The following is a 24264-nucleotide window of genomic DNA, read 5'->3' on the forward strand; positions in this document are numbered from 1 at the left end:
GCCACTATGACTGGCTCTGTGTTTACTCTTAAATTTCTTTTTTTCAAAAATATTTTGGGTACTGAAAATTGAACCCAGGGGTACTTTATCACTGAGCTTCCTCCCAAAGCCTTTTCATTTGTTTAATGTTAGTGGTGCTGGGGAATCAAACCCAGGAGCTCTACCACTAGCTGTATTCTAGCCCTTGCCTGTGTTTACTCTTGTCCTTTGCTCCTGATCAGCCTCTTGCTCATCCCTGTTGCTTTTCTCCTTGACACATGATGGAAGCATACTTGAGTCTCAGTTCTCTTCTCTCCTTACACTCACTCCATGGGTTAAGCATTCTGTGCCCGTGTCTTAAATTCCATCTACAGGCTATGGATCCCAGGTATATGTCCTCTTCAGGACCACTTCCAGACCACAAACTCCTCTAGCCACTGCAGGCTAGAGTCTCTGAGCTGGAAGTCTCTATAGCTGACTCTGGCTTTAAGCCTAAACCCAGGAAGCTACATAGCTAGGCAGAGTGACCTGGTCCAGAAGTCTGCCTACCCTCCACCCTGCCCCAGTCATTTCGTGGTCCCACAACCAGTACTCCTCCTCCCATGCTACCCAGCATCTGTCAATGGAGCTGCACCCTGACTCAGGGGAGGAATGCCAAGTGCACAACCCTAAAGCCATCTGAAATCTCAGGGAACTTTGGAGCAGAGGGTCATCGGTCATGCTCAAATTCACCCCAACACTTCTCTTGCCTGGAAGTTTCTGGTAGTTTCAGGAATTTTCTTTCCCTACTCTGTCGCAAAGACAATCTAATTAAATCTTCCCCATTTTCCAAATATGAAAACAAAGGCACAGAGAGGTGAAGGGACTTGCTCAGAGTCATGGGGGTAGAAGGATTAGAGCTCAGTCATGAACAAGGTCTTTCTGATCCCAAAGCTTATACTTTGGGCCTCTAAATATATAAACCAAAGACTCCCATATACTGGCTGATTTTATTGATACACTCTCACAAAATTATTTATTTATTCATTTTTATTCTTTTTAGATATACATGACAGTAGAGTATATTTTGACATATTATACATATGTGGAGCATAATTTATTCTAATTAGGATCCCATTCTGTGGTTAGCAGAATGAATCAGATGTAACTACTCTATGTTCAACGATGAAGACACCACCAGTGAAACTCCACATCACGCACAAACCACAAAAAAATATTTAAATGATACTTGTGTTCAAGAAATGGGAATGGGGGCTGGGGATAGAACTCAGTTGGTAGAGTGCTTGTCTTGCATGCATGAAGCCTTGGGTTCTAATCCCCAGCACAACATAAAAAAAAAAAAAAATCTGCCCCTGGCACAGACTCAGCAACACATTGAAGGCAATAAATGAAGAAAAAAATTTCAGAATTCTAAAACTAAATAAAAACGCTTAAGGAAAATAAAAGAAATGGGAATGGCACCTGGGTGAATCACAGGCCCATAATAAAAGGCCCATGTATAAACCCCTCCTCCCCCAGACATGAAATCAGATGAAATGCTCTCCTTTGTTCACAGGCACTAGGGGGGTTGCCCTTTCTGGATGGGGCCCCCAAACCCCAAACCTCTTCCCAGAACTCCTGCAGCTACACCTCATGTATAGATAGGGTAGCATGTCCAAAAGCAAAAGCCACATTTTCAGACAGTTCGCAGCGGGGGCTCTGAGATAAGATCTTTCTTCTGTTATTAAAAAAAAAAAAAATCCCCAATTGCCTGCACCTTTTAAAGTACAAGTCAGTTACACAATAATTAGCAAACAATTCCCCCCTACAAAGGCCACACCTGGGCACACTGATAGCGGGAGCTTAGAAAGGCCCTTTTTATTGTAAGAGGAAACAACTGAATTTAAGACAAGAAGAAGTTTTTGTTGTTGTTGTTGTTGTTTTTTAACGAATAGTTGGCCCTGAATGGGTTAAAAAGGACTGGGGGCAGGAGGAGAGGTGCACAGGCAAAGTCTTGCCACCTCCCTGTCCTTTGCCTTTCTCTCTGTTTTTGCCTCTTGTTCCTTGCACACTAGGCTCCTCTGCTTCGTGGTTTCCCCACTGCACGAGGACAGGGATTGTGCTCAGAGACTGCTGCACAGGCATGAGACACTCTCATCTGCTTTCAGTTTAAACTGCTGTAGAAATCAGTCTGGTTGTCTCAGGTTCTCTCCCCTGGCTCAGTTGACTAAGCTTTGGGAAGTGGGATGACCTAGCACACTATGGCCACTGAAACCTATTCAAGGTCATGGTGGTCTTGGTACCTCACTGCCCACCCCAATATTCATGCCAGACCTATTTCTTGACAAGGGGGAGGAAAGAGGAGCAGAACTGTGTGGACAGAAAACTAACCCCGAGAGAAACCTTCAAATCCACGGGACCCACCAGCATGAGTGCCTGGTTTGTCTTTGAGCACAGAAGACTTATAAGGAGGGTCATTTGGATTCTATATGAACAATCTGATTAAGGAGGACTGAAGCAAATAGTTCAGAAGTCCAAGCTTTCCTTAAGCCCTTGAGCACAGAGGGTCTCTTGTGCTAATATACATGAGCAACTTTCAGCTCAAATCTTAAACTGTGCCTACATTCTCAACCATAGTGGCCTAGGCGGCAAGTGAAACCAGGACTATGTGCTCTTAGGCTCTCAGGAAATTTTTGTCTCTCACAATGCCAGGGGCCATCATGGGAGTGACTTGAAGCCACCCCTGTATAGAAGGGTGGTCTTCCCTGTAGTACATTGGGAAGCCCCTTTCCTGTAGTACATTGGGAAACCCAGTTTAGTGATATACTTGCAAGTCTCCATCTTGTTCTTAACCCTCCGGTTACCAAACCAGCCCACATCCCATAATGACCAGCCAGTGGCAAGCTCTTTGATGTCTGCTTTTCTAGGACCCTGTTTTTGTTCTGTATACCCTTGATACACAACATTGACAACTGAGTTGCTTATGGTCAGAGCATTCTCACAAGTTTAATGATTGCTTGACCATCTCAAGTTACCTATGTTTTATATACTAGAGAAAAAAAACTAGGTGTCTATTAGAGAAAATAAAATGTTAATTGAGTTTTCAAATATTTTTTCCAGGCATTGGATATAAAAATGGAAATGGCTAGTCAGACTCTCATGGATCCTATAGCCCTGAACTTCCCTAACATCACAGAGAATTAATTGGTGAAAGTGTGTTCCAGCAGTGAATGATAAAGTGCTCAGCAAACAGATTTAGAACAAATGGATGGATATTAAGAGACCTTAACAAAGGACACATAGGAAAGTCATCTTCTTGTGTAATCACTAAGCTACTCAGAGACCAAAATATTCTATTACTGTCTGTTCTAATTATCTGTAACTATTAAGCCTTTCTGTGACTAACAGCAGGAATCTTATGATAGGTTTCACTCTAATATTTGACTGAAAGGCCTTGGGTAGACAGGCATGAACTTGTGATGCCTGGAAAGTCAGATAAGACCAGTGCACATGTCATAATGCCCTCTCTTCTATGGCCATGCTAAGTGTGGAGGATTGATTGATGTAAAGTGATACTGCAACCAAACATTCTGGAACCCAGCCACCCCTGGGCATCAGCTGGGTCCACCTGGACTTTTTTTGTTGCTGTTGTTTTAATTAGTTATACATAATAGTAGAATGAATTTCAATTCATTGTTCCACTTGGACTTTGAAATTTGAGGGTTCTTAATGGATGCATTTCAAACGGTAACATGTTTGGCCACTATTTGCTTGAGAGACTGTAGGCTCCCCAGGACTACCTGGTTGAACCATTTCTGTGCCACAAAGAGGAACTTACAGAGGCTCTGACTGTGCAAAATGGTGCATTGTATATTTAGCAAGTAGAATGGATGTAGTGCTGAGAAAGTCCAGAGAAAGAGACCCTTAATTCCTACTTGAAAGTCTTATTTGCAGGGCTGAATAAAGTGTTTTTAAGATGTCATTAGGCCCTTTGATCTGCGGTAAGAGCACACTGACCTCACTGCCAGCCCTTTTGAGTATTTATTTTTTCATTCCCCTAATCCTTCATTTCAGGCGCAAGTGGCTGGCACTTAGTCCAGGGCCCACAGGTTGGATGGCAACTTTAGGACAAGTAAATACACTCTGTGACCAGAGGGACTGTTCTGTGCAGAAAGAAAAGGAGACTAAGAGGTGGGTCCTGGGCAAGCCTGGGATACTTGGTCTCCAGCTAGTGAGAGCCTGAGAGAACAGAAAGGGGATGAGGATGAGAGGGGAGTGAATTTCTCTGTGAATCTAGCAACCTAGTATCCCTCTGAGTGTTCTTCTTAAAAAAAAAAAAAAAAAAAAAAAAAAAAAAAGTATGTGCATGTGTGCATGTGGGGGTATGTGAAAAAGAACATTAGGACAGAACACTGAAGTCTCAGGCTCTCTCCATAAGCAAATTTTATTGACAAGGAAGGCCTGCCAGAGTGCCCAGTCAAATGGTGCAGCCCCTAGAGTTATTTGAATAGGGGTTTTTATATCTTTTTAACAAAGAACAAGAGTGAACTGGAAATGGCCTTGGGTGGAGCAAGCTAGAATTGACCTTGAGCACAGGTGGTTGGGAAATAACAGATTTTTGTAGTTAGAGACCTTGGAAAGGGTGGGAGGAGGTTATGGGAACAGGATATCTTAAGTTTCTTTTTCTTGGCAGTTTATAAGTTTTGGTTTCAGGTTAAGATCCAGAATCAAAACAGAGTTACTAATGTCTAGGATATTTCATTAAATGAGGCTGTGAGGACTTCATGAAATGATTTTAAAGCTTTTAGGAAAAGAATGAATTCTACAAGAATCTGGAAAATTGGTTAAAATACATAGATTTGGCCCATCTTATGTTAAAGGGTTTTGCCTTTTTTTAAAACCAACTTGATTAAAATAAATCATGTATTACTTACATAGGAATAAATAGAATGATGGAAAAGAACTTAGGAAGTTTATAAATGGATCCAAGTACACATGTCATATAGGTACGTGATAAAAACAGAACATCAAAATTATAGAAAAATAATGACTTGTCAGTTAATAATCCTAGATTAAATGGCTAAGCATTTAATTTATTCCTAGATTAAATGGCTAAGCATTTAGAGGAAAAGTAAAATCAGATAATCTTAGTTACATATACATATAAAAATCAGAATAAAATATGAGCAATGATTTATGTACTCTTTGAGGGGAAAGAGCTATCTGAAAATGCTACCAGAGAGGGAGACCCAAAGTGATGATATTGATACATAAAAAAAATACATAAAACTTCTTGGCTGAAAAGTAAAACACAACATAAAAACACAAGAAGAAGACTTTCAATGTGAGTGACAGATAAATCAATAAGGAACTGATTTTTACATAGGAAAAATAGGATAAGAAGGAAAAGAGAAAATTCATTAAAAAAAGAAATATTAACAACTGTAGATTGAAACATGAAAAAGTACACAATCTTGGTAGTAACTAAAAAAACAAATTGAATAATAGTAAGTACCCCCAAATCCAGGGAGTAACATTAAAGCTATACTCAGAGGAAAATATATAACTTCAATTTTCATTATTAAAAAAAAATTTTAAAAGCATGGACTAATTATAGTTGAACTAGGTGCTCATCTTTTTAAAAACAAATTTTAGAGACAAGAAAAAATAAAGAACCAAATAAGTAAATATTGAAGTGAAATTAATGAAATATAAAACCAATAAAAAGTAGAAATGGTAAAATCAAAAATCAGACTTCTTATTTTTTTAATTTTATTTATTTATTGATTTGGGGTACCGGGGATTGAACCCAGGGGTGCTTAACTACTAAGCCACATTCCCAGCCTTTTTTTTTTTTTTTTGAGACAGTTCCTTAGGGCCTCACTAAGTTGCTGAGGATAACTTTGAAAAATCAAACTTTTTAAAAGTCAAATTCAAAAAATATATCCTGATAAAGCTATACAAAAAATATCCACCAGCATGTAAAGATGCTCCTCAAATTACAACAGGGTTATGTCCCAATAAACCCATTGTAAGTTAGAAATATAAATTGAAAATGAATTTAATACACTTAACCTATGCCGGGCACAGTATATTCAGCCCAGCCTACCTTGAATGTGCTCAGAGCACTTATGTCAGCCTACAGTTGGACAAAATCATCTAATGAAAAACCTATTTCATAAAAAAGCATTGAATATGTTAATATACAGAGATGGGCATTTTGTAGACCTGATAGGATACAAAACAATACTATATCTGAAAAACACTGGCAGTTAACCACTGTTTCTCCTTAAGGAGTGGCTGGCTGGGAGCTGCGGTGTGCTGCTACTGCCCAGCATTTCGAAGGAGGATGGCACCCAACTTTCTAGCCCAGGAAAGATCCAACTTCAATATTGGAAGTATGGAGTCACATCGCCATAAAGTTGGAAAATTTTCAAACTATTATAAGTCAGGGATCCCCTGACTTAGTAGTAGCAATAAGAAAGGAACTATAACCATAGATACGAAAAAGATTATTCACCTTCTTCTAAGTACTGATTAGGTTTGAAAGAGGCAAGGGTGAAAGGAATTTAGCATTCATTCCCACCCCTCTTTCACCTCTTGCTCTGAAACTCTGGGGGGTTTATAACTCCCTGGCTAAGAGGAAGAAAATGGCACTTTTTCTTGGATCTGGAATTTAGCCCATGACCCTGGTACATTAATCACAAACAAACCATTCAATGGTGAGTATGGTATTAAACCATCTCCCTTGAGCTCTCGCTCCATCCCAGTCACTTTGGGCTACTTTCATCTCTGGACTCTCCAAACCCCTTTCACTTAGTGAATCTGAAATGTACCTGCCTTTTCTGATTCCTGCCCTTGGAATCCTTGGGAACCAGAATCCATCTGCACAGGAGAGATAATCACCAAGAACTGCTCCCAGACAGGGGGGTGGGAAAGGGTCAGCCCAGATGGTTAAGGAGAACCCTTGAGAAGATGTTCCCACTACGGAACAGGGTCTCATGTGCAACTTGGCATACCACATCAGTTTGTAATTTTGTGATTGCCACAGTCATAGGTTATTACAGGGACAGGAAGCTGGACATTTCAGGGGCACTGGGCAGGGTTGGACCATGAGTTATTTTCTACCCACCATCTGAAATCCCTTGGCCATGATTGTAGGGTTAAATGGCTTTCAAGGTCTTAAACCAGGCAAGGTAGGAAGTAACTAGTTAGCTGTGTCTGCCGCTAACATGAGGAAGGAGAGAGGCATTATGTGTGCTAATGTTTGCCATACTTGGCTTAAGACAGCATTGCCTTGCAGGACCGGACGGACCCCAAGAAGGAATATGCCCCTAAATTTTATCAGTGAGCAAAATATTCCCTTTACAAATCTTGCTTCCACTAGCTCATCTTCTAGGAAGCTTCAGAACCAGAAACAGAATTATTGCTGGTGGAATAACAATGCCATCTCCTCTGGGGACATGCAGGAGATGTCCACCATCTGTGCACAGCACCCTCTGCTGGCAGCCTGATGGGTCCAGGCAGAGTCCCTAAAGTGACTTTAGTGACAGGTCCCCAGGATGAGCCCCTCTGAAATTTTGAGAAAATGTAGTGTTCTCAGAGAGAATCTGATTTAGAGAAAAGTCCAGATTCTTTCCTTGCTGATGCTGAGAAAAGAAAAAAAAAAAGAGGGGACTTCACTTCAGAGAGATACCCAGAAAGTCCACAGAGGAAGCCCAGGGGCAAGGCCACCAACCCAGTCCCCATGGTCCCAGGCAAGAGCAGAAGCAAAGTTCTATCTTGAGGAGATTCAGAAGTCATCCCTGACTGGAGAGGGTGCAGAGGGAGGAATGTGAAAGTGGCAAACAGGAATTCACATTCTAGGTTCAGAAAGGAGGCAGACATGTGGGTGAGGAGCAATGAATTCCACTAGTAACTTGGACTTCTTGAACAGTGAGGACTGTCAGGGTCCAGCATGCTGGAGACTTGTGGTTACCCAGTAGGAACCTGCATCTGGATCTGGCTCTGCAAAGTAGGTGCACAATTCGAGTGACTGTAGCAACCAGAACAGAAGTGGAGATAAGGAAAGCATTCCAAGTTGCAGACAGGTGCTCATGGGATCACAGCACTTGGTCCCACATGTAAGTCTCTCTGGGTTTGCCGACTCTGCCCTCCCAGCAGAGGGCAGCATGAAACCACGGCACCTGCTGCACAGGCTTCTCTGGGGATTCCCTATAACCTGGGAAAGGAAATTGTGCCCATAGCCCTCCTCCTAAATGAGTTTTGCTGCTTAATCCTTGGATGCAGCTTGGAGCTGAGTTAAGCTCTGGAGAAAAGACTTGGGTTGCACGTTTTGGGGGAGGGCTCAGATTCCTTCATTCATTTATTGGTTTAACAGTTATTAATTGAGTGTGTGGTTCCTCACCCTTTTCTAGGAACTGGGATTGCAGAAATGAAAAACATAGTCTTGTAATAATCACAACAGCAGGGGCTGATGCTTGCATGACATTATCTCGAGTCAGTGATGCCTAATTGCTTTGATTACATCAGCTCATCTACTCCTAACAGTCCTCTGAGGTGGGCACTATTATTATCCAGTTTTATCAAGAAGGGAACTAAAGCATAGAGAATATATGCAACTTGCCCAAGGTCACACAGCTGAAAAGTGATGAAGCCAGGATCTGAATCAGGATCTGAATTTAGGCAGTCAGTCTAGTTTCAGTGTCCTCACTATTTTTTTTTAAGTACTGGGGATTGAAGCCAGATGTGCTTACCACTGAGCTACCTCCCTAGTCCTTTTTTTTTATTTTTTATTTTGAGACTAGTTCTCACTAAGTTGCTGAGGCTTGTCTTGAACTTATAATCCTTCTGCCTCAGTCTCCCAAGTTGCTGTGGTTACAGTGTGCCCTGCAAGAGTCCTCACTCTTTTTAAAATATTTTTAGTTACACATGGACACAATATATTTATTTTGTTTATTCATTTTTATGTGGTGCTGAGGATCGAACCCAATGCCTTACATGTGTGAGGTAAGCACTCTGCCACTGAGCCACAACCCCAGCCCAAGAGTCCTCACTCTTAATGACCTAATATTATTCAAACAAATAATGAGCCAAAATAGTCAATATCTATAACTCCTGAGAAGAAAATAAAACAAATGTTATATTGGTAACTGATGTTGGAGTTACCTTAGATTCAGTGATCACATAAGGACTCAGATGAGGGCAGCAGTGATCCAAGATCTGCACGGAAGGTTATACTACTGTACAAACAATTTCTGTCAAGCCCCCAGCATCCTACAACACAGATTAGGGTCACTTATGGACCTTTAATAAGTGACCAAACACAAGTACTCTGTACTAAAAGTCTCTGGAACTATCCAGATTTGGGGGGAAGGTGAGGGCTGAGACCCTAGCAATAGGATGCAGGGAATTTCAAGTATTAGGTCTGTTGATCTCCATAGAGATACTCAACACACATTCACACATGCAAAAAAAAAAAATATGTACAAACAACCCAACCTTGTGAACACACAGGTCTCCAGTCTGAGTCCCAGGGGCCAGTCTCCCATACTTTGAGACTCCTAGAGCTGTTTCAGCCCCAGACTCACTCCCTGAAGTCACAGGGGGCAGTAAGCGCCTAGAAATGTGTAGGAAAAAATTGGAGTCCACAGTTGTTTTTTACTAGCGGGACACTGGTTAGTTGAGAGAGATTGTTCAGGATCTGTGTTAATTAGGTTTTTGTTGCTGTGGCCAAAATATCTGACAAGAACCACTTAGAGGAGGAAAGGTTTGTTTTGGCTCATGGTTTCAGATGTTTAGTCCATATTGGCCTACTCCACTGCTCTGGGCCAAGGTAAGGCAGAACATCATGGCAGAAAAGCATGATAGAAGAGTGCTACTCTGTTGTTCATGGTGTCCAGGAAACCGAGAGAGAAAGAGAAAGAGTAAGGGGTCACAGGGAAGATGAACCCTTTCAGGGCATGCTCCCAGTGACCCACCTTCTCCAGTCATGCCCCAGCTACTTAGAGTTACCACCCACTTAGTCTATTCAAATTAGCATGGACTGATTAGATTACAACTCTCATCATCTGATTACTTCACCTCTGAATATTCTTGCATTAACACAGGAGCTTTGGAGGGATACATCATATCCCAACCATAACAAGGTGTGACACTCTAAATGAAACAGAACCATTTGCCTCGTGATGGGCCTACAAGGAATCAAGAAACCCTGACATCTGCTACTTGGTCACTGTTGTGGTGTGAAACTGATAAATACAATCAAAAAGAGTGTAAGTTATAGGTTATATATTAGTAAAAAATATATATTATAGATGTAAGATTTTGATAAGACTATTATAAAGTAAGAACTGTCATAGACAGGCCTAAGACTCCATTTTGCTGTCTCCTATAAAAAAAACTATTACAAGAGCTGTTTCTGAGAAACTGAAATGAAAGCTGTTTTCTTATTTTAAAAAATAAAAATTGTCTTTCTGAACTTTGTACCCCACAAATTGTACCCTACTCAGGATGCAGCAGGGTCATGGTGAGTACGTCCTGGGTGTGAATGCCCTTTTGGGTCTACATGACTTAGAAGTAGATTCTCATCCCGATGACTCCCACCCAAATTCAGGATACAACTGTCTAGCACCTGCTTGAACCCAGGACTGTGGTCAACTGAACTGCAAAGCTAATGATTTTTTTGCTTCTGTTTACCACTTGCTTGCTGGAAAATTCCAGTCCTGCCTAGAGCCCACAGGTCCCACTTATTAATGTTTTAACTTCTATAATTGGCTAGCTTACATGACGATGAGCAAGTCACTGAGTTGTGGTTTTTGTGCTTATATTCTCTTTGGATGGACCAGGAAGCTGCTGTCCTCCCAGAGAGCTTGAGTCTCTGCGGTGGGTGACAGTTTCTGGCCAGGTAAATAAAGCTTTCTTTTGATCTGAATTTAGACTTAGAGTGCTTTCTGGGGTGACCCCCCATAACAGTCACCCTGTGAGAGTGAAAGGCAGGCAGAAAGCCCCTATGGCGACTGTATTTCTTGGGGCAGTGATTTCCAAAACTGGCCAAACTTCCAGATCACCTGAGGACCTCACTAAGATGAATATTTCTGATATTTTAATTCACTGGGTCCAGAATGGAACTAGATCTTACAATTTTATCAAGCATTCCCGTCAATTCTGGTCCCTATGCTGAAGGGCCACATGAGGTGGCACAAACCATTCACCTGCCAGGAAAAGGCAGGTGAGACTGTGGCATGGCAGTGGCTAGCCTGAAGCTTTTGTTTAGTTAGTAAAGGGCTACTTGCACCCTATTTCTTTAAAACATGAAAATTGTGTTTGCCTGGACAAACCACCACTTCCTTCTTAGAGGCTCTGCGCCCTCCCCACACAGTGGTCACCAGGGTCAGAAGAACCCTTCCCAGATGGCCTCCTGTCCTGAGCTCCTCCTGCTTTACTGGGAATCTATCAGCCACTCAGGGTTACTAAGACAACATCACTTTACAAAATCCACTTCCTGACATCTCCAGCCACTTGATAACATCAGATCTATTCCTGGTTAATGAGAAAAAAAAAAAAAAAGAAAGAAAGAAAGAAAAAGAAACCTCTGATTCCTGGCAGTTACCAAAGCACAGATCATTTACATAATAACAAGCAAACAACCTCCCAAGTCAGAGGCTCAGCATGTCATATGACGTGGATGGAGGCGGGTTATAGTTCACAGCCTGACTCTTGGCACTGATCAATTTCAGGCAGCCACAGAGAAAGAAGATTTGCCCACCCCTGAAGGGAAGGAGATCTGACAGACATGAATGGCAGGCGTCAGCTGCTACCCTGAGTCCCCATCTCTGGGTGGAGCAAGGCCAAAGGTGTCAGAAGCAAGAGTTGTAGAACATCAAAGGAAGATTGTCCTGTAGGATCAAGTCCCTGAAATTCCAGGATCTGGAACCTGGGATGGAATCTGGGCCTTGAATGTTACAAGCTTTGGTAATTATGGTCATACTGGTCATGTTTCAGCTTCCACAGAACAACATGGACTCACAGACACAATTTAAGCCCAAAGTCTCCAACTCATGATGATTTGTATTTGCCCTTCCAACTTACCCAGAGTGGTTTTCTTTTCTTTTCTTTTTTTCCCCCACATTTTTTATTGGTGCATTCTAGTTGTACATTCTGATGGGATTGTTTGTTATATATCTGTGCATGCACATGTTACAAAATATAACACTATAATTTGGCCAATATCACTCATCCAGATTGGTTTTCTATAGACTTCAGAACTAGCTGGTATTTACCCCACAATTAGCTTAGGCAATAAAAACTGAAAGCAGATTTCAGATCCTGCAACTCTATTCCTGAAATGATCCTGCAGTCTGCATCTATATGTGACCACTGGTTCCTATAGCTTTTGAAGACAGAACCCTTTAGAGACTGAGGTAAAGCCTGGGAAACTGTGGCCCAGAAAGTCAACATACCATTCAGTGCATCATCGATAGGGAGTTAACTTCGATCGACAGTCTCTTGCTTCCAAACTTGGAACTTTCCACCTACGAAACCATCTCTTCTTCAACCCTAATATGGTACACAGTGACCTGTGCCTTTTTCTCCCCCTGGAAATGGCTCCAGAGCCAGAGTCTAAGCTTCATAGACTTCTGAACACTGACTTCCTTTCCAAGAATGCTCTGCAGCATGACCACCAGGTTTTCACTCTATGCAAAGAGCAGCAAAGAAAGACCGAAGCTAAGAGGTGTCTGCCAGCTCCCTGTTCCAAAAACATTTCCAGCATGGAAAATGGGTAGCAGAGACACCTATTCCATTAGAACAATGAGGCTCAAAAGATTCCTCTCAGTCATCTCCATTCCCACATTCTCAAGGAGAACATGCTGCCTGTGGTCCCTTAATATCTGTTCTTGGAGTTTCCAGCTTCATTGGTATGTGTTATGGTGTAGAATGAAGTGTTCCCCAAAAGCTCATGTGTGAGACAACATTTAAGAATTTTCAGAGGTGCAATGATCAGATTATGAGAGGTATGATCTAATCAGTGGGTTTATTCATTAATATGGATTACAATGGTAACTGAAGGCAAGTAGTTTAGAGAAGTAGGTCACTTCGGGTGTATACCTTTGGGATTTGTTTGTTTTTTCCCCTGGTGAGCAGAGTATTCTGTGTGTGTGTGTGTGTGTGTGTGTCCTGGCCACCATGTCCTCAGCTGCTTTCCTCCACCATGCCTTCTGCCATAATGATGTGCCTTACCTCCGGCCCAGAGCCATGGAGTAGACCAACCATAGGCCTGTAAAACCATAAGCCAAAATAAACTTCCTCCTCAAGTGGCAATTTTATCCACAGCAATGCAAAAGCTGACTAAAATGGTATGCAAGAGATGTCAATCATTGTACATCCTTTAGTAAAGAACCATCTGCCTTCAGCCTTTGGAGGAGAGGGGAAAAGAGACTGGAGGGATACCTTGAACCCATCATTTCTTTCTTGTTCTAGGTATGCTGGGAGGCCTGGGTGAACTGTAATTTCTATCTTTGGACTCTTACAAGAATTCCATATTTTAAGATGAACTTACCTTCTCCAAAGCTATCTGATAGGGGTCCGTTGGAAAGTGAATACAGAGAGAGAGAGAGAGTTCTAGGTTGAGGTCAAAATGGTGGTGGGAAGGGGGTAGACATATAGAGAGAGGAGCTCTGAAAGGACCATCAACTGCTGGATCCGGGGAAGAACAAGCTCTATCCATTTGAGAAAACTGCATGCCCTGCAGGGTGGGCTGAGAGTACCATCAGGGACTCTCTAAGTGGCCAGGGATAGGGCAGGAGAGAAGGAGGATGAGTCCCTGTGGCAGAGAGAACTCTTGGGGCAGGAATGTGAAGCTCTAGTAGTGGAGGGATGCAGGAGGAAGGGGGCTGGGAGACAAAATAAACAGAAACTGACTGAGAGGACAACAGAAGAGCTTGAGCTTGTCCTAAAAGTTTTTATTGCATTTCCGGAACTGAGCCAGTGACCCTCACCTGTTGGGAAACCATCCCTGCAGCTGACAAAACTGCATCTTCTGCAGTTTTATAGCATAGAGACTGTCCTTTGTGCACGGTATAACCAAAGGGACATTCGTCTTGGGTATACCATAACAACCCCTCACCCTTACCATAAATAAGAAAGAATTATGTAAGAGTTACCTATTGTAGCTGTGAGAAAATTTAGCTGTTGTAGCTGTGAGAAAATTTAGGTGAAACTTATATTCCGGTTACAGTCATTCTGGGTCATCACACATATATATTTTTCATTTTCTAAAAAGTCTCTAGTCTTTCCTTTTTCTATTTTTCTTAATACATGGTTTCATAGGTGCCTCTAAGTTTTAAGCAGTTTCCAATGCCATTGGTAAGTAGCCTGGATTTCAATTAAAAGTAGTGAATTGTTCTGCTGTATTTCACAAAAATGTTTTCATTACTGCCAATCACAGTAGCTAAAGAAAATTTGGTAATGTGACAGTCTAGGTGTGCTAGAGGCCAAGGACAAAAGTCTTATCACTTTTACCCTGCTGGCCCCAGTACCTTCAGCATGTCCCAATCCAACTCCCACGCCTGCCTGGACAGCTCTGCAGAAGGTCCCCCACCCCTACCTCCTGGCAGGAAGAAGTATGGCCTGACAGTCACTTCTCGGTAGCCAATCCATTTGTTCATTTATAATTCTTTGATGTATTCATTTAACAAATATTAGTCTAGCAGTTATTAGCCACCGAGGGCTTCTCTTGGTAGTTCAGCTACAAAGAGAAATAAAGCAGAAAACAAAGGTTACCAAAAACTTTTCACTAAGTGAAAGTGGCCCTTATTCCATTTATGAATTATTTTCCAATCTCATTTTGTGATGGGCATGCAGCTGGAGTTGCAATTCATCCTCTTCTCCTGGTTTGCTGCATAGATGCTTTGAAATCTCAGATCTCCTCACTCTGAGGTAGTTGAAAAACCTCCATGGTTAAGCAGAATCATGAGCCAAAACCACAGCAGAACGCTGCTCAGAGGAGATTGCATTTGCTGACTGGCTGGTCCTGCAGAATTTGACCCTTAGGGTGTAGAACTCACTTGGGGAGAGTTTGTCCTCTTGTGTATACTAATAATGGGACACTGACCCACAATGGAGATAGAATGTTACCATGAAAGGAAGGGACAGTGGGGACAGAGACTAACAATGTCTGTGAGAAGGGCACACCCTGCAATTGTCTCCTCCCATGCTGCTGGTATGATGCTGAATCATCCCCTTAAAATTATGCAGGAAGGAAACGATGTTCTTTGCCCTCAAGTTCACTCTGGTGGCTAAAGAAAAGCCACAGGAAGTTGAGTGGGGTAAGGGGATTCTTAGGACTAATAGTTGTCACTCATATGGATATTGCCAGATATTATAGTCAGAAAGTGGAAGGTGCCCGGGGGTGACTCATGAAACCAAGAGACAATATCCTAGCATGGAGGGTGCTAGGCTGGCCCTGGGGAAGGGTTTAGGAAAGGAGAATTTGGCATCAAGGAGTGCAATTATTGGAAAGTAGGAATTGGATGTCTTTGTCCCTGAGATCTACTATCTATTCTAACACAGGTATGGCACTCCACGGGTCCCTCTGGCAGGTTGAGTGTCCTCACTGTAAAAGAAGAGAGTTTATTTGGCCCTTTCAATGGCTGAATCTACTTCAGTACTGTTATGATAAGACAATGTCCCTGGGCTGGACCAGATCCTTGTGCCCCATAGTTAGCTTCTGCCATTTCCCCATCCCACGATTAAATATGCCTCCTTCACTCTAGTTCCTTCTCCAAACAGGAATGACTTAACTCTAACCATGGGAAACCAGCACTGAATTCTCTTTTGAAGCAGCATAGAGCTCAGCAGGGAGACAAGGAAGGGCCAGAGAAATGAGGTGCTTTAGGCTGGGAACTCACAGACAACCAGGTAGGAGGATGAGCAGGAAACATCATTCCAGAGTCCATCCTTCAAGAGAACCACACAGTCCTCCCCTGAGCCATGGTTATTAGGCTCTTTCGCCTTCCAGTTGCTGTAGGTTAGCCTCCCTCCTGTCACATACATAAACTGGCCTTCTGTAACCTCATCTGTGATACCCAGGAAGACATTGTCTCTGGCCACCTGTTGGATGTTCTTGTTCTCCTCAGCATTCTTGGGGGCAGCCACAGTGGCCTGGAGCTCTGTGCACCAAGCCTTCGCTTTGGAAAAAGGCATATTTTCACCATTGGTCACGTAGAACTTCTTTCCAGACTTTTTGCCCAAAGAGAAGGCTTGCACTGAAATCACAAAGAGTAGATGAGGCTGACTGGAGCCCAGCTCAGGACAGTAGGTGAAAAAGCCCTTCTCTGGGAACTGGACTCTAAAAAATAGTACCATGCCCAAGCTAATGCCCTCTGTCAGAGACTATGAGGAGGCCACTTCCCAGCTGTAGAGTCATGGAAGGGACACAACCTCTGGCAGACAGCCATATCCCATCCTTGAGACCTATATTGGTTAAAAACTACCCTGGCACTTGGTGGACAGAGAAGACATGTTTGGGCCTCACTGACAGGATCAGACACCAACAACCATGTAGGAACAGTGGATGTCGAGAAAGGAGCAAAGACTTTGGAGACAACAGATCTCTCTTCACTTCTTCCTCTGCCCCTTGCTGGCAGTGTGATGTGGAATAAGTTCCCTATGCTTCCTGAAATTCTTTTTCCTCATCTGCAGACAAAATACATATAACAACCACAACTAACATTGGTGAGGGGATTGAATGAAACTCTATTACAGGAAAATGGCAACCCAGCACAGACCCTGGTATGTATTGAGTATTCCTAAGTGTTAGTTCTCTTCCACTCTCCCTCCAAATATAGTTCATGTTGAAGAAAAAAGTGAGGGTCAAGTACATGTTGGGGGCAGAGAAAAGACTTACACTTTTTGATGCGGTCCAATTCTGATTTCAGGTTCCTTATCTCTCTCTCTAAGTTAGCCAGTTTAGTCTCAGCAGCTGCAAAGCAATAGAGACAAGGGTATTTAGTAAGAAGACCTCAAATTGGAGAACAGAATATTTTGGAAAAGGATTTTTTTTTGGCTTACTTAAATGTAAGCTTGTTGCAAAAAAAAAAAAAAAAGAAAAAAGAAATCAAAATGAAGCAAAAAAAAAAAAAAACTTTATTTCCGTCTTCCCAGTTATATCTTGATGTTATGGTTTGGATCTGGAGTGTCCCCAGTTGGTGACATTATTGGGGGAGAGTGGACACTTTAGGAGGAAGTAGGTCACTGGGGGCTTTGTCCTTGAGGACATATCTTGTCCCCACTCCTCCCTCCCTCTCTTTTTGCTTCTGGCTGCCATAAGGTGAGCAGCTTTGTTTCACTACACCCTTCTGCCATGATGTTCTACTTCCTCACAGACCCAGAAACAGTGGAGCTGAGAGCACAGATGGGACTCCTCTAAAACCATGGGCCAAATTAGTCTTTTCTACTTTAGGCTGATTTTCTCACAGTAAGAAAAGTTGACTAATAGACTTAGTCACCCTTAGCAACTTGTGACTATAATCCTAGATTCTTTTCTTCACCTTTTGCTTATGATAATGTTGTAATAATTTTTTGGTTGAAATATAACTTTTGTTTTTATTTATTTATTTATTTGTTTGTTTGTTTATTTATTTATTTTTGTTTTAAATACACAAATTTCTTTTTTTTTATTTATTTATTAGTTCCCAGATCTTACTGGGGTGTGCTCCTTACCCGAACTATCTCCACGATCTCCTTTTTGGCCTTTTGGTCCTGGAGCCCCAGGCGCCCCTATATTTCCTGGAGGCCCCAGTTTCCCTGGAGGGCCCTGCAAACCTCTGAGCCCTTGACCTGTTACAAAGCAAGGAACAATGACCCATGATCATTACTCATTTTCCCTCTCTAAGAGCTCAACACTTGATTCACACTGACCCCAGGAAAGAACCAGGGAACTAGTAGTGACGCAGAGAAGAAAGTGCTTCTGCATCCAGGGGCAAGAAGGCTGTCCTGAAGGCAATCACACACCCCCGATTTCTATGGAAGTGTGGGATCTTGGAGAGCCAGAGAGCACCTTTGTTTGGAAGGCAGTGATGTGTTATAGGGACTAGTCAAGTGCACTAATATTCACCATAATAAAAGCTGAGCCTCCCCAGGTCTCTGCTACATCCCTCATGTGGAACAGTCCCTTGCTGGCGACATTCAGGAAGACAGAGCAACCCGTCATGTACCTGGCTCTCCCTTTTCTCCCTTGAGTCCATCTCGCCCATCTCTGCCTGGAGTGCCGTTGGTGACAGGGATCCCACAGGTAATCACAGAGCAGGTCTTCTGGGCATCCTCACATGTTTTTGTTTCTGAGGCCACTGTCACCACACTCAGGAGAAAGACAGGGAGTAATGGAAACAGGAACATGGTCCTTACCTCAGAGTGGAGAAAGTCAAGGGAAAAAAATCATCTCATTTTGTTGAGTCAGCATATGCTGCTACCTGTGCTTGCCTCCCCTGGCCTGTCAGGGCCCTTCACCTTCCCTTCTCCAGTACCAGTTGGAGAGAGGTCTGGTTGGAAGGGAACCCCTGTGATCAATACTTTGACATCTTTCCCCTCCCTCCCTCCCTCCCTCCCTTCCTTCCTTCCTTCCTTCCTTCCTTCCTTCCTTCCTTCCTTCCTTCCTTCCTTCCTTCCTTTCCTGTTGGTCCTGGAGTCCACAGTCAAGGTTTCTATATGGTACTGGTGCATTCACACCCCACTCATCACTTCCTTTGGAAAAGACCACCTTTAGCTTGCAGATGGTCAAGTGGATCCAAGAAAGACACAGATGCCTTGGATCATAGAGTCAGAAGCCCAGGTGGGCCTATTGACCCTTCTAAAGCTTCTACTCAGTCCTCACCAGGTTCAAGCCATGAAGCCAGACTGTAGGCCCAGGTCTCCACCTCTTTCCTCCAGAAATGACTTACCCAGCACAGAGGCAATGCAGGGAAGGGAACCCTCCAGCTCAGGCTTCTGGCAGCTGCCTCAACAATGTCAGGCCCAATTAGGCTGGTGACCAAGAACCACACTGGCCTGGCCTTCAACCCCAGATTAATAAACAACTATCCTGGGCTGGAGATGTAGTTTAGCAGTACAACACTTGCCTTGCATATATGAGGCCCTGGATGCCACCCATAGCACTGCAAAAAAATTAATGAATAAATGAAAATAAAATTAAATTCTAATAAACAACCATTCTTGGAGCTGCTATAACTAGGTAGTTCTCCTGGGCTGCTGGTGGGGTCTCCAGAACAGTTCTAGGCAGTGTCTCTATAGTAAACCAACTCCTCCTTCACCTGTCCCACCTACACATCCATTCGTACAGCTCAGTCAGTATAGAGTCACAAGCTCTCATCACAGTTCCATCTAGATATTTATTTCCAAAACTAACATGCACAGATGTTATACCAGACAAACACATGTGTTCATGCACACACACACATGCACACACTAGCATACTTCTCTGTATCCATTGTTCTCATCCCTTCATTTGGGTTTCATTTATTGCAGGGCCAGGGTGGAGACATGAGAGACCTATAACCCTGAGTAAACTCACTTTTCCCTCATCATCCAGGAAATTTGTCAAATATCTTCTTGGGACCTGAAACAGAGCTAGGACAAGGGGAAGACATATTTGCAGACAACTTAAGTTCAAAACTGAATGTGAACATTTGCACCAACTGGCCTCTCTGCCCAGACACTTGCCTCTGTCTTTGAATTGTCATTTGCTGTCATTCAGATTTCATCTTAAATATTGTCTTGGGAGAAAGGTCTTTCCTAACCATTAAATTTTAAGTATGCATGTTGATAAATAATGATTCTCTGCTCTAATTTTCTGCTTCTCTGTGTGAATTTTTGTTGTTTATTTGGTTACCTGCTTATGACCACCTTACCCCTTTAGAATGAGAGTTTCATGAGCTGGCATCTTTCTCACAGCTGATGCATGTCCACCTAGGACAGTGGTTACAAACTGCCAGTGCTTAAGAAAAATAGATGGAACAATTGTAAACTATAGCACTGTGTCCTCAGAGCAGCACTCTTGGCTTTTCTCTGACTAGAGCTAACTTCTGTGTCCACTTCACCTGTGTTGTTACTGTTCTTGGGCAAGAACTGTGTCCAGTTCAATTCCTTGTCCCCATGGTACAGCCCAGGCTGGGCACATAGGAAGCACCCAGTAAGAGAGCAAGGAAAGAAGCAGAGACCTGGAGCAGGAGCATGTGCCAGATTAGGCTGTGGCTCTTACAGGCCACGCTGTCTGGAAGCATCCACTGCTTATTGCTGGACTCTGATCAAATGACCAAGTTCCTAATGTGACCTTTGATGCCTGCCTTCACCCAAATTCACACTAATGCTTTGAAACACTTTGACCAAACAACCCGAGAAGTTTGCTTTTTTCCTGGTGGGGAGCAAGGTCAGGTCATTTACCTTAAATTCTGTATTATGATTGGCATTTTGGCTTCTTAAGGGCCGACAGCTCATGTATACTCAAGTCACCGTACCCCATTCAGTAGCTCTCCCTGTTACATAGAGCCTGCCAGGCACCAGGAATTAGTGAACTTATTACTATTAAAATTCTTTATTATTATTACTGGATTTTGTATTTATTCCTAGATGAAAAACTGTGCTTTACGTGTCCCAGCTTGTCACACCTAGTGCAGTGGAGACATACAGGCAATGGAGAACCTTACCATCAACCCAGATACCACAGGGCTTTCTTAAATGGAGATGAGGTAAATTTAAATTCACCTTGTAAAAAATCTCAAATAAGTTGGAAATAAGCAGAATGAGAGTTGACAGAGACAGCAAGCCCCATAAATAGTCCTCCAAGGACTATGGACTTCATACAATAGATAATAAACAGCCACTCTCACTATCCATCTGCATCTGCAGATTCAACCAATCACAGATAGATAAATAAATAAATAAATATATATATATATATATATATATATATATATATAATGTCTAAACATATACAAAAATTTTTTATCATTGTTCCCTAAACAATACAGTAAATCAACTATTTACATGGGCTTAGGTATTATAAGTAATACAGAGAGTATTTAAAGTACACAGTAGGATATGCATAAATTGTATGCAAATACTATATATATACATAGAAGTATCTGCAGATTTTGATACCTGTAGGGACCAGGAATCAATCTCCTATAGATACTAAGGGGCAACTGTATGTTTAAAAATATATAATTAAAGATAAATTTAAGTTAAATTAATGAACAATAAGAAGGAAAAAAACTAGGGGTTGGAGGGGAAAGGAGGGGGCATGGGGTCAGAAATGCTGGTGGAACGTGATGATCATTATTATCCAAAGTACATGTATGAAGACACAATTGGTGTGAATATACTTTGTATACAACCAGAAATATGAAAAGTTGTGCTCTATGTGTGTAATAAGAATTGTAATGCATTCTGCTGTCATATATAAATTAAAATAAAGAAATAAAGAAAAGAAAAAACAATAGAGCTAGTAATGAAATAAAATGAAATAATGAAATAAAATGCAAAAAAAAATACCCATAAACTTGGCAAAGATGACTGTGGTAGTTTGGATGATTGTTTCCAATTTTAACTTCCTTCTTAGAATAGAATTATAAATCCAAGCTGTTTGCTAAAGTACTTTGTAGAGGCTCCCACTGGAGTATGTGGAGTAAACAACCTAGCCCCTTTGATATTTGGTTTGGCCCTGTGACTCTGAGTAGATAGGAAGGGAACAGTAGCCTCAAGTGTGCTTGTAAGTTAATGTGGCCTCTTGTGTTTCTTTCCCAACCATGGGAAGAATATGTCCCTGGAAGCCATTAATATCAGAATAATTACGTGATGCAGAATAGACATGAACTCACCTGAAAGCCCTGGGTCCAACCCATTGTGCTGAGTCCTGGCAAGCTCATCTGAGATCAGCCAAAGCCCAGCAAAATGGAAGACTCAGAGCAACAACCAAAAATGTATGTGATACAGATTTATTGTTGCAATGATTGATGGAAAAGTATAAGAAATAAATCAGGAAGGAAAAGAGAAGAATATGACAATATGGACAGTATTGACATTAAAAAATATACTATGTACAAATTTTTTATAGAATGTATTTTCATAGCAACATGATTGCAAACTAGAAAAATAGATGTTAATAAGCAATTTAGAATTGGCCCAAGAAGTGTTAGAATGACATATAAATCACAAAGAAAGAGAAGTAAAAAGTTATCCACTATTCTTATTTTTTAAAAAAAAAAAAAAAAGGTTTTAAGGTGTTACCAAATCTTCAGAGAAAGATAATCCTCTCTCATATAAATGGCTTAGCTAAACATTTAAATCATAATGAATAAAGACCTGACAAAAAAGTATACTCTTAGACAATAATAATATATTAGCACAAATGCAAACAAACACAATTTTAAAAAGTAGTTATTTAAGTCCAGAAGTGTACTGATAATTAATAGCATAGTCTTTGGAATCTGACTTTCTGTCTTTATAAGCCCATGGATTGACTGTATGATCTTGAAAAAATCAATTTAACCTCAATGTGCCTCAAATTTTCTTATTTTTCATTGGGGAAAATAATAGCATCTATAGATCAGAGATAATGAAGATTACATAGATGAACATAAGTATAGCCTCTGCACATAGTAACTGTGATAAGAGTATCAGCCATCAGAGCAAGTAGGAGATATCCCAGGAATGCAAGGATAGTTCAACACCAAAACAAAAATCAAAATAATTCATTGACTTAATATGTAACAAATTTTATTAAAAACGTCAATTTAGATATACACTAACTTAAAGCTTGGAGTGCATCCTGTTCTACAAACTAGTACATGGTCTCAAATTCTTTTTTTTTTTTTTTGAACTTTTAATATTTATTTTTTAGTTCTCGGCAGACACAACATCTTTGTTGGTATGTGGTGCTGAGGATCGAACCCGGGCTGCACGCATACCAGGAGAGCGTGCTACCGCTTGAGCCACATCCCCAGCCCCTGTCTCAAATTCTTTGGAAATGTTCTTCCCAGATCCTTGAAATGATTCTATGGTTGATTTAAAACACAAATTATTTTTGTCTCCTGGTTTTGTCATTAAGATCTCTCAATCAATCTCCCTCTCTCTCTCTCTCTCTCTCTCTCTCTGTCTCTCTCTCTCTCTCTCTCTCTCTCTCTCTCTCTCTCTCTCTCGTCAATGTCTGATTCTTCACCACCAGGGCCATGGAGTTATAGCTAGGTTTGATGCTGTTGCTTCTTGATGTCAAGGGTGGGTAGCAGCTTCCTCTCTTGAATCTTTAGATAGGTAGAGAATAGAGAGAACATTGATGTCAAAGGTGCACGCTCCCTGCTCCCATGAGCAGCCACGTATCAGTGGGGACACAGCTGCTCTCAGCCTACACTGACTGGTTCTCAAGTTTCTGGAATGGCTGCTTACAATGACAGCTCCTCTCAGGAAATGGACTTTGAGAGCCTCCTGCTCTGTGGCCACTACCCTGTCAGTGGACACTTCAGTCCAGAGGTCTTGTTGCTGGTGCCCCTGTGCTTTAGGGAGCAACTTGCTCATGAACAGAGTTTAAACCACAGATAGTTTTCTGTGACAAAGGCATTCACATAGCCCTGGAGAAACCACTCAAGTTTTCCCAGAACACTCCTGTTCACAATTGTATCCTTCCTCTTTTCTTTTTTTCTCCATGACTCAGCAAAATAAGGCTCTCTGTTGGTTTAGCACTTCAATACTTTTAGAATAAGGAATGATCTCCTGTACCTGCCTTAGGTGTCCTGGAAGGGAAAGGATAATTTCCACTGTGAGAGCACAGGTGCTACCCAAGGTGGGTCACCTTCCTTTCCCTTTTCAATCCTTATGCTGACCAAAGAAATAATAGAATTATTAAACCAATTCTACTGCATAGTTCCTTTCTTTCAGGTCAAGAAGTGGATGCTGGGGGTATTTCTCCAGGTTTAAAATATGAGGCACTTGGAACTTGTCAATCTCAGCTGTGCACTCCAGATGTCAATCAGCAGAAACGAGAAATGGCTCACCTCACCCCTTACACACTGTGAAGAGACTAAAGGAAATGCCACAAATCATCTGATAAAATTCAATACACAGTCATGATAAAAAATTACAAGGTATCTATCAGAAACTAGAACAAGCAGTATTTTCAATTGTGAAATATTGAAAATGTTCCCATGTCACAATAAGAAACTCATGTTGTCATTGGATCTCTTCAACAATGTATAGGGGCTCCTGGACCCTATCAAAAGATAAAAATTCAAATTATGAATACCATAAAGAAAAGAGCAA

General features: G+C 41.7%; 1 protein-coding gene across 2 annotated transcripts; it reads right to left on the reverse strand.

Moving 5' to 3' along the window:
• Nucleotides 1–14671: 14671 nt before the first annotated feature.
• LOC113195223 (mannose-binding protein A) lies at nt 14672–18941 on the reverse strand. 2 transcript variants are annotated; one of them, XM_026406659.2, is made up of 5 exons: nt 18897–18941; nt 18174–18363; nt 17680–17796; nt 16865–16939; nt 14672–16223 (listed from the first exon to the last, which is right to left on the reverse strand). In XM_026406659.2, the coding sequence occupies exons 2-5, from the start codon at nt 18352–18354 to the stop codon at nt 15850–15852; spliced, it is 747 nt and encodes a 248-aa protein (XP_026262444.1). In that variant the 5' UTR covers nt 18355–18363; nt 18897–18941; the 3' UTR covers nt 14672–15849. The 2 variants fall into 2 exon arrangements, with proteins under 2 accessions (XP_026262444.1, XP_026262445.1); XM_026406660.2 differs by lacking the exon at nt 18897–18941 and adding an exon at nt 18830–18884.
• Nucleotides 18942–24264: the final 5323 nt, after the last annotated feature.

The sequence above is a fragment of the Urocitellus parryii genome, chromosome 5 (assembly GCF_045843805.1).
Source record: "Urocitellus parryii isolate mUroPar1 chromosome 5, mUroPar1.hap1, whole genome shotgun sequence".
Lineage (NCBI taxonomy): Eukaryota > Metazoa > Chordata > Mammalia > Rodentia > Sciuridae > Urocitellus > Urocitellus parryii.